Raw genomic sequence first — 10,581 nt, 5'->3', positions numbered from 1 at the left:
GTATCCCCCATGCAGAAGAATTCAGCATGTGACGAGGACACTCAATCAAGCAGTTTTTATTTAACCAAAATACTGAACAAGAAAAACCCTTGGCCTGGCATACAAGATCCTCTGTAACCTGCTCCCTGCTGGCCTCTCTAGTCTCATTTCCCTCAGAACCTCACTTGTACCCTAACCCCCAGCCAGACCGTAGAGTTATCGTGGGGGATCTCACTTCCATATCTGGCCTACCAGGTCAATGGGTAGTGGGTGGGGAAGGACAAATCAAAGTGTAGAGGTGTGTTCACACCCTGGACCCACACTACAAGCTCTACAACTCAGGGCTTTGCCAGCGCAAATGAGTATCAAGCGTCATACCTCCTCTGTGCCCTGAGAGCCAACCTGAAGCCTGTTTTTGAAATGGAGTTTCTGGGACCAGAAATGCATTGTGCAAAACTGCTGGAAGCCACTAAAGTCACCAAAGGACCTTCCACTCACCTACAAGCACTCTGCTCCCAACTCATCCCCACTTGTACCCCAGCAGAAGGACTGGGCTCACTTCACCCCACAGCTACTACTTGTCCCCACCTCCCTGTGCTCTTTTCTGGCTTTCAAAGCCCTAGAACAGAAAACCCCGCTCCTGTGCATCTGGATCAGACTGTCCATTAACAGTATTCCGTCATAAACCTTGCAAGACCTAGTCATCCTGCAGATTCTCTCACCTTTGGATGCCTATCATGTAATTTAACACAATTATGCACTGTCTGCCGCTTCACAGCGAGAAACCAGGCCATGAGACTATGGGGAGTTGTTTAACCTCCTGAGCTTTGAGTGAAGGAACAGTTTCTTCATTCACCTCTCCTCCACAGGGACCAGGGTGTACAGCAGCTCAGTCAACAGGGAATTCAGTTGGCATTCTATCACTTCAATTACCCCATGGCAATAGGCACCTTGTTGAGCATAGTGCTTATACGAATCAGGAGCCTTTTTCACCTTTAACCCATACACGTCCTGCAGACAACAGCTGCTCAATTAGTATTCGACTGAATAAAGGCACAGCAGTAAGACTCTGGAGTCCGATACTGTGCCCTACTCCCAGCTCCACTACTGGCAGTTCTTAACTGCTCTAACGCTCCTCTGTGGGTCCAGCAAGATCTGCTGCTTAGGGTTATCGTACAGGTTAAAGGAGATAAATGTTATAATCAGAACAGCACTTGCCTTAGTTCCAAAAGTATGACCTATTAAGATGCTGTCTTTTAAGAACCCAAAGTAACTTGCCAGGGAACAAAGAAAGGAAGAGCAAAGCACTGGTAAAAAGCTGACTGCTTGGACACACGCAGCTGGCTAAAAATGGAACCTGGGTGCAGCGATAAGCACCCAAGCACCCCAGCATTCATTGGGGACTGGAAAAGCACCCCCTTCAGAATCACCTCTAGCTTCTTTTCACCACTCTTCAAAGATCCCTGCTACCCCTCAGAAAGCCACAGCCTCTCACCAGAGCCAAATTGAAGAAAAGGAAGGTGCTGACTCTTAGTTAAGTCAACTGTGCATTTTTACAAAAGCTCTTTGAAAAACTGTTGACAGCAAAGCATGGTCTGGTTACTGTCAGGGCTGACAACGTTGGATCTCTAAGAATCCTCAAGTTCGAGAGCACATACTATCCACAACTTAAAAGTTCCTGGAAGTCCTTCCCTCTTATCACACATTGCTTAGCACTGCAGTTCCCAAACTGTTCTCACAGATGTCACATCATTTGAGCCTCAAAATAGCCTTTTGAGTCAGGTCAGCAGAGCAGCTCCCCCCTCCAATTTAAAGAGAAAGTTAACCCATGGGCAACCTGGGTGGCTCTGTCAGTTGGGAGGTCCAACTCCAGGTTTTGGGCTCAGGTCATGATCTGTTGAGCTCCTCACTCAGCAAGGAGTCTGCTTAAGATTCTCTCCCTCTCCCTTTGCCTCCCGTGCCCCCCATGCCCCGCCTTGTGCATGCACTCAGTACTCTTCAACTTAACCAGTTAACCTATCAGTTCAACAAGTGACTTGCCCAGAGACCCCTGGACTAAATGGAAGGATACTGCAGAAGGGAAACAAAACCAGAGAACAGGTAAAGGGTGCAAGCTAGCTACAGAGCAAAGGCCGTGCTGGAGGCCAGAGTGGACTTGCCAACTACCATTGCACAGGAAAGTGAGGTGCTGTTGGTGCCTGGGATTTCAAGAGGCTGGAAATCTGTATCTTTGCATATAATCTGTCCAGTTTCAAAATGTTGTGCCTGTGAAAGAGCTCACAGACAAGACTAGCAGTTAGTGACTTCCATAGTCCAGCCCAGGAAGCTCCTCTAGAAAACCAAGCTGGGCCAGAGTTAGTCTTAACTCCCTTCCCCAGAGGCTCCGCTGGCCGAATGACTGCCAACTCTGCCCTCCCTGAGCACATCCCAACAGAAAAGCTTCATCTTGTGACTATCAACCTTCACCTCCACTCAGGCTCCCAGCAGCTGTGCCCTCTTTATATCAGTCTCAGCACCTCAATATGAAAGCTACCCACCCTTCAGTTTGCTTCCACTAGCTGTGCTCCTGAACTTTTCAACCACTGACCGCTGGCTTACTCACCTCTCCCAGCTCCAGTTCACCTGGTGCCCCCTCCCAGGCCAGCCCAGGTGCTCTCCTCTGCCTTCTCTTCAGCACCTTGCTACTCACCAGTTCTCCACTACCTCCCTCTCGCTGCCACAGGAACCCCATCTCTACATTTGCCACCAGGCACAAATGACCTCTGCACGGCTAGTTTAAAATCCACTACACATCACCTGTTAGCTGTTTTGGTGAAAACTGACACTTGGCAGTCCTGAATCCCTCACTCCTTTACACTCTCCTGCCAGTACTTATACCCAGGCTTATGCCTTCGACCCAGCAAAGGAACCCACAGGGCCATGGGCTCCAAAAAACCCAAAAGCACGGTCTGACCTTAACTCCAGCAGAACAACTATATCCAACATGAGCAGGCCTCAGTCAGCAGGTCCAGCCTAACATCCTTGCCCCTGGGTCTGCAGGTCCTTCTTCAGGAAAGGCTTTTTACCATGTTCTCTGAAACACACAACCATTCCTTCCAGTACCCTTTCATGCCTTCTGCTACCACAGTTCTTGCTTCCCAAATCCCTCCGCCTACTCAACCAAGCAGGTCATTCACTCCTTTACCACCTCCCGAAGTTTCTCTGGTGCTTTCCACCCACTTACAGGGTTCCTAACAATATTTATAAGCTTGAATCCCAGATGGACCCACATAAGGTGCAAACCAATTCTATACGCAACTTCAGAGAAAAATAGCATCCCAAGCTCTTAAGCCATTAGTACCTCTACACCCCATTCCAAATACCCTAGGCCCCCCAACTCCTACACTTCCTATCCTATCATCAAAAGGTACCCAACCCTCCAGTTACCCTAAAACAGCTCTTCTTCAAATCTCTTAAGGCCACACAACTGACTGATAACCCACAGCTCAAGTCCTCAATCTTGGACGCTTTCTAAAAAAGCCAAACTCAGAACTGGCATCGGCAAAGAAAAAGTGACACTACATAACCCTCCATGTTTACCAAAAGCATGTACAGATTTACCAAACAATTCTACACTACATCTAAATATTCATTAGCTTCTTTCAAATTCCGTACTCATAACAAACCATTCACCCTCAAGCACAAAGCTACAGTGCAGATGATTTTGGCAGATGCTATATATTTCATAAAGTGATGAAAATATGATCTAGTAATTCTCTATTGAGATCAGCAAATAATTTTTCAGTAATAAGAACAACGGTAGGTTCTAGGAAGACCAAAAGGAATTCAGATTTCAAGTGTGCCTTTCAGAGACTGACCAACTAGACTGATGGCAAATCACACTAGACTGGCCCGATATGTTCTCATGGTACCGATACCCTACACCCACATCTTTGTGCTATTGAAGGGAATGACAATCATACCAAGTTTTCACTAAAAGCATACTGGAACAGGTGAACTTGGGGCAGCAATCTAAATCTGCTCTAATAGCAGAGTAATCTCGTAACAGTCCCAGTAAACTTCAAATACATTTCAAACAACCAGACACATTAACGTTCTTAGTTTATTAATCCTCTCATGAAAAATCTGCACAATCACCACAGATAAAGCCACTGCAGAATCTTTACTCCTTCTGTGAAACAAAAAAGAAAAATTTAGTTAGTTAACCACTTTTAAAACTCTTAAAAATTTTTAAATTCAAAATCTTCAGCAAACTCCAACATTAATCACACTCATGCAGAACAAGTATTAACCTAAAATTTGTGATAACACAATGAAAGCATCAAGAAATAAAACTTGCAAACATTCACATTAGAAATAAGAGTTAAATATTAGTCTTAAAAACAAAACGTCACAATCAGTATTTAAAAAGCCACGAATCTTGAAAGCATTTGTAAATCAACTTCTAAAACTATTTCACATGCAAAGAAAAACACAGAAAAACGAAACCATTTCACATGCTCTAGACTTTTAAATTACTGTTATCAGTAAAGCCTAATGATCCACATGAAAAGCTTGAATTATACCTGTTGTCCAATCTCCAGCTCACTGAATCAGTGGCAGGGTAGGGAGAAAGGAGGGAAGAAGGAAAACAAACATTTCATTAATAGTCCCTTTTCAAACTCCAAAATAATCTGCATTTTCATGCATGCAATCAGATACCTTAATAACTTTTCTTTTTTAATTGTGTACAGAGCACTCCTTAGACACACTCATTTTTATGCTTCCGAATTCTAAAAACCTCATGTAATCACTATGGTTCTTATGTGTAAACAAAGTGGCACGATTTCACAATGAAGAGATCATGCCAACAGCAGTGCCATTCCAGGCTGCCACTGCCTACACATACATGAAGTACACATACCTGAGCCTCAGCCTTCCTGCTCTGCTCAGTAACATGATGCTAGGCACATAAGCACCATCAACAGACCCAGGAACCATCCCACAATAGAATCTAATTTTACCTCAAAGAAAGAGTTCTAAAGGATCAAAAAAGTCTTTTAAAACCTGTCTCAGCTCAATACTTTAAAAGCTACTGTTCACTGCCACCAATAGTAGTGCAAATTAGTTAAAAAGGCAGAACTGGGCTGATATGAAAATGCTTCATATATTCTTCAAACACAAGACTATTTCCTTAATTTAGGGACACCTGAGTGGCTCAGCAGTTAAGCGTCTGCCTTCAACCCAGGGTGTGATCCTGGAATCCCAGGATCAAGTCCCATATTAGGCCCCCTGCATGGAACCTGCTTTTCCCTCTATGTCTCTGCCTCTCTCTCATGAATAAATAAATCTAAAAAAAGAGAGAGAGAAAAAAAAACTATTCTCTAATTTAAAACAACTCTATCGTAGGGGCACCTGGATGGCTGTTAGTTAAGCGTCTATCTTCGGCTCAGGTCATGATCCAGGAGCCCTGCGTCAGGCTCACTGGCTCAGTGGGGAGTCTGCTCTCTTGTGCTCTCTCCCCTCATCCCAACCAGCGCACGTGCTCACTCTCAAATAAAGTCTTTAAAAAAAAAAAAATCTACTGTACCCAAAAAGGAAGAGCACATACCAATTCCGACATCCAAACAAAAACAATTAAAAGTAACATTAGTGGGCCCCTGGGTGGCTCAGTTGGTTAACCGTCTATTTTCAGCTCAGTTCATGATCCCAGGGTCCTAGGATCCAGTCCCTGCAATGGCTCCAAGAAGGGTCCTTGCTTATCCCTTTCCTCTTGCTCTTCCCCCACGCTTGTGCATGTATGTGCGCACACACTTTCTAATAACTTTAAGTAATATTAGTAAGCCTGGCTAGTTTGAACCAAAGAACACATACGCTTATTTACACATTCATTTCCCCACCACTTTTCCAGAGCTATACTAGTGAAATGCACCAGTGCAACCTGAAGCAGGGAAAGTGATGGCTCAGGTCCCCATGGGGAGCCCTTCTGCACGTCACCGCTGAGCACTAACACACGGGGTTCAAAGGCTGAATGAAGACAAGAATGAGTTAAACGTCCTTCAGATCTAGATCAGTCCACTGACTGAATCTTTTTGCAATCTCGGCAACTTCTGTTGATAGTATAAGCCTCAAAACAGGCAACAGTTCTAAGCAGCAAGTAGTTCCTCTGGCAGTTCATCCACTGCTCTAACTCCATGGCTGGAAAGACAATGTGGTTAGAGGCCTGGGCAGGTCTACCAGCTTTGCTGCTTGGCAGGGGAGTTCACTGTTAGAGGAAGCACACAGGGGCAGGGACCAGTGCTTCAAAAACCTACTACCCCAACCCCCTCCAGGCCCACCTCACAAGCCGATTTAAGCTGCTCAAGTGTGCAAAACCGTGTTTAATATGGCATAGTGGACCATTCCAACCAAAAACGTGTGGAAAAAACATATTTATCAAAGGCTTTGATATGAATACACAATTACGTTGGAATTTTTTTCATTAAGAGACAGACATCAGATGAAAAATTAGGAATCCGTAAAAAGCAATGTAACAGTAAAAGGCAACTTTGAGTCGGTTCCTGAATAAGAGGCTTTGCCAGTTTTCTCAGACCAGTTTATTACCAGAGCTGCCAAAAAATGTTCCAGTCCCAGGGTCCCCAAGGGAAGAAGACTGCTGATGACAAAAATGAGAGGACCCAAGCCCTGTGTTAACTAAAGCTTCCCTGGGTACGAAACTCTCTGGGACACAGCGTTTCCCAAAAACAAGTTCTAAGGTGCCTACTTAGTAGAGTACTCATCTTCCTCCACCAGGTCACTTTGCAACATGCATTTTTTAGTTTCCAAAACAAATGTAATTAAAACCTTCTCTCTCTTCCTCATAATATACCATTTTAAAACACAGCATTTAAATTAGAGATCATACTATGTAAAATTTTGTTGTCTGAAAGCCAACATGCAAAAGCATCAAAGCAAACTCAGTGAAGGTGATGCATCCCCACACCGTGCTCACAATCTCAGTACCTGCTAGACACTTCATTTCTGATGAACAAGAAATCCAAGTAGAGGGAAAAGGCAAAAAAAAAAAAAAAGTTCACAGAACACTTGATTATTTGTTAATTTAACAACCCAACACCTTAATTCCATTCAACTATTATTTACAGTTAGCTAGCAAAGCTGGTAAAAAGCTGCTTATCATTAAAATCACTTGTCTTGGCTAACTGGAGAGGAAAGCAAGTGAGATCTCAGCTGCCTCTCCAGCATGCCAGGAAAACATGGGCCACATTGATTCAGCTGCTTCTTAAATCAGTTATCCATTTTAAGCAAGTAAATTTAATCTCAGGAAAGTAGACCTGCTTCCCTTTTTACAGTCCAAACCGATCAGCAGTAAAATGGAAACTTCCTGACAGGGCATGCAACGAGCCCACCAGGATCACTGAACCGATGTGGCCCCTGTATTGTGCTGATCTGTGAGCTGACAAAGGGTGGGCAAAGCTAATCTAGTGAAGTGTTAAGATACTACATCATGTAGCGTCTCAAAACACGTTACCTTCTGTAATCCAGAAGAAGTGGGAAAAGAAAAAACATTAAAAAGAGGTTATTAAGGAAATAAATCCCTCCTTTCTAGAAACTAAAGACCTGCAACTGACATCTCTGTATTCTCCTTGATGAACAATACCTTTTTGCCAGCACCAACGTTGGCTTTTGCAGTCCCCCTGACTTTCTTCATTCTGTTTTTACGTTCTTTGCGCTGTTTTCTTGAAGTCTTTTTCTTCTCATACAGGCCATGCTAAAGGAGAAGGGCGTACCTTATTAAGGGACTTGCAAGCATCAATTCAGCATTAACTAATCCGGTAGGGACTATGACCAAGTCAGGCAGCAGCACCTCAAAAGCTACAGAGCCCAGTATTCAAATGCTGTACTCTATCTGTACATTTATCAAAAAACCTCAACTTTTCTCCAAACTCACTCATCCCATTCCCAGCTCCTATCTCCCCAAGTACTACATTATTTGCCCTTCTAGACTCAGCTCAAATGCCACCTCCTCAAAAGCTGCAGACCCCATTATTCAAGTGCTGTGCTCTATGTGTACATTTATCAAAGAACCTCCTCTCTTAACTCCTTTAGTTCCTTAGGTCTGAGGGTCATCACTCCCCAGACTGCTCACTGTTGCTCATTCCACTGCACCCACAACACACTGCTATTGAAAAATTCAATCCCTGGGTGGCTCAGCGGTTTAGTGCCTGCCTTCGGCCCAGGGCGTGATCCTGGAGCCCTGAGATAGAGTCCTACATCGGGCTCCCGGCATGGAGCCTGCTTCTCTGCCTCTCTGCATCTCTAGTGAACAAACAAATAAAATCTTTAAAAGAAAAATTCAGTCTTCAGCAGCTGCTGAACAAACAAGAATACCTACTCTTGCAAGTCTATGTTTGGGTTCATTTTTCTTTGCATAATCCAAGGAATCATAAATCATGCCAAAGCCAGTTGTCTTGCCACCACCAAAATGGGTTCTGAATCCAAATACAAATATGACATCTGGTGTGGTCTTGTACATTTTGGCTAGTTTTTCCCGAATTTCTGTCTTAGGTACTGTTGCTTTCCCGGGGTGAAGAACATCAATGACCTAAAAAGAAATAACAAATTTTAGTGTTCATTATTAAAAAATGTATCTTTTAAAGCAAAAAACAATGAAACACTGATGTACCCTTCCTTACCATCTGTTTCCGCTGAAGCAGTCGGTTGGTCATGAACTTCCTGGTCCGAATAGTTACTGTATCATTCTGAAAACATACATAACGCACTAGTTAATAATAGCACTCCACCTTCCAAGACCGTGCAGAGATCTTCCAAGACCTATAACTGCCAGTGGGCACCCACTGGCCACATGTGGATGATTCACGTTAAGTCACATTTAATACACAATTCCACAGGTGCAGGAGCCACATTTCAAATGTGCAAGAGCCACATGAGCTAGTAGTGGCGGGAATACTTTTAATGAAAAGGAAAAAAAAAAAAAACCCACCGAGGGCCTAATTCCTAGGACTCATGTAGCACAGTCAGTACCAAGAGAACCCACCCCACAGCTTTCTGGAATCTTACTTCACTTTGCTATGAGAATCACTTTGAAGCAGGGCTTCTCGATTTCAACACTACTTTGGTCCTGCTAGTTCCCTGTGGGGACTGTCCTGTGCGTTTTAAGATGTTTGGTAGCACCCTGGGTCTCTAACTACTAGAGGCCAAGGGCACACCCCCAACTCTCCAGATGTGATTGCAAATGTCTCCAGAGGGGACACCTGGGTGGCTCAGGGGTTGAGCATCTCCCTTCAGCTCAAGTGGTGACCTGGGGGATCTGGGATCCAGTCCCACATCGGGCTCCGCGCAGGGCGCCTGCTTCTCCCTCTGCCTGTGTCTCATGAATAAATGTCCCCTTGGGGGACACACACACAAAAAAAGAATAAAAAAAAAAAAAAAACGCCGCCACCACCTTCACACAACAACCGTTTCTGTGGAGTAAAACTCCTTGGACTCGTGCAAACTTCCATCCTCTCAATCGCGTTCGTAACGTGCTGCACGGAAGCGACACACGCCGCCACTACCTGCACGTGAACTGCCCGTCACACCCCACAGAACCCCCCCCTTCTACACAGGTAACCGCCCCGGGAAGGTGGGCACGCAGCACGCTTACACTCAGAATAGAAACTTTACCCGAAAGAGAGGCTCTTTTCGTGGTAACGACTGGCTGCTAGATCTCCATGTCGGTTTGGAAAACCGCAGCTGAGGAAGCTGACTGGAACCGCGGTCCTCTCAGAAGGCCGCGGGCGGGCGGGGGGGAGGGGACTCGCACGTAAGGTCGAACCAGGAACGGGCGCGGACGGGGCTCACGGGGCCCGACCTAAGCCCCCCCAGGACCCCCGTGTCCCCCCCACAGCACAAGACGTCCCATCCGGCGGCCGAGGCCTTAGGACACGCAAATGGGCTCCGCTTCCCCGGCCGGGCGGCCATCCCCCCGCCAAGCCGCCTCTCCCGCCCCACCCGCGCCGCTCGGCGACGCTGACGAACAGGGCGGGCGCTCCCGCAGTCCCCGGGCCCCGGCCTCCGAAGCCCGGCGCGTCTGGGGCGGCGGCGCAGCCTGGACTCCCCGCCGACGGCTCCGGGGCTCCCGGCGACCAGGGTCCGTCAGACACAGCCGGAAACGGGCGACGGGGCTTCGGGCGGCCGTGGCAGCCACGGCAGGACCCGGGGACCAAGGATGGCTCGGATACCCGCCGGATGGCGGCACGGGTCTGGGGAGACTCACCATGATGGCGGCCGAGCTTCAAGCAGCCGGGGAGGAAAAGAGAGCCGCCAGGCGCCGTCCAATCATATCAATGCGTTCGGAAGGACCCCGAGCGTCGCCGGCGTGGGGGCGTGGCCAGGCCCGCGGGGGTGGCCCCGCCGGTGCCGGATTAAAAGTGCCCGAGGCCCGCCCCCTGGCTCTTCGGCCGACTTGGACCAACGCAAGCGCATCTTCAATTTTAGTTTGATGCATGGTCTTGAATTTCCGGCACTTGGAATTACGATAAAGCGAATTACAGCTTAAATCGTCTCGGTGCGAGTGAAACGGTTCGTAAAGCTGGAAGACGTCGCGGGAGATCCTGGCGCCCA

At 46.6% G+C, this 10,581-nt stretch overlaps 1 protein-coding gene across 4 annotated transcripts; it reads right to left on the bottom strand.

Annotated features, from left to right (window-relative positions):
* Window positions 1-4,067: 4,067 nt before the first annotated feature.
* On the bottom strand, window positions 4,068-10,368 carry RPS24 (ribosomal protein S24). 4 transcript variants are annotated; one of them, XR_012001128.1, is made up of 6 exons: window positions 10,235-10,368; window positions 8,652-8,717; window positions 8,351-8,560; window positions 7,616-7,726; window positions 4,545-7,489; window positions 4,068-4,150 (listed from the first exon to the last, which is right to left on the bottom strand). XR_012001128.1 is itself a non-coding variant. In XM_026005373.2 (6 exons), the coding sequence occupies exons 1-5, from the start codon at window positions 10,235-10,237 to the stop codon at window positions 4,564-4,566; spliced, it is 393 nt and encodes a 130-aa protein (XP_025861158.1). In that variant the 5' UTR covers window positions 10,238-10,368; the 3' UTR covers window positions 4,068-4,150; window positions 4,545-4,563. The 4 variants fall into 4 exon arrangements, 2 of the variants coding, with proteins under 2 accessions (XP_025861158.1, XP_072612450.1); XR_012001129.1 differs by having other exon boundaries at window positions 4,545-6,978; XM_026005373.2 differs by having other exon boundaries at window positions 4,545-4,566.
* Between the last annotated feature and the right edge of the window lie 213 nt (window positions 10,369-10,581).

The sequence above is a fragment of the Vulpes vulpes genome, chromosome 4 (genome assembly GCF_048418805.1).
Source record: "Vulpes vulpes isolate BD-2025 chromosome 4, VulVul3, whole genome shotgun sequence".
NCBI classification, from domain to species: Eukaryota; Metazoa; Chordata; class Mammalia; order Carnivora; family Canidae; genus Vulpes; species Vulpes vulpes.
The sequence above is the reverse complement of the archived record's forward strand: the minus strand, read 5'-3'. Positions and strand labels throughout refer to the sequence as shown.

Excerpts from the sequence above, each read along its gene's own strand:
- RPS24 (XM_072756349.1), bottom strand. Across the intron at positions 8,561-8,651 it reads TGCTTCAGCGGAAACAGATG|GTCATTGATGTTCTTCACCC; the intron begins GTAAGGAAGGGT and ends ATTTCTTTTTAG. Across the intron at positions 7,727-8,350 it reads CCAAACATAGACTTGCAAGA|CATGGCCTGTATGAGAAGAA; the intron begins GTAGGTATTCTT and ends CTTCTCCTTTAG.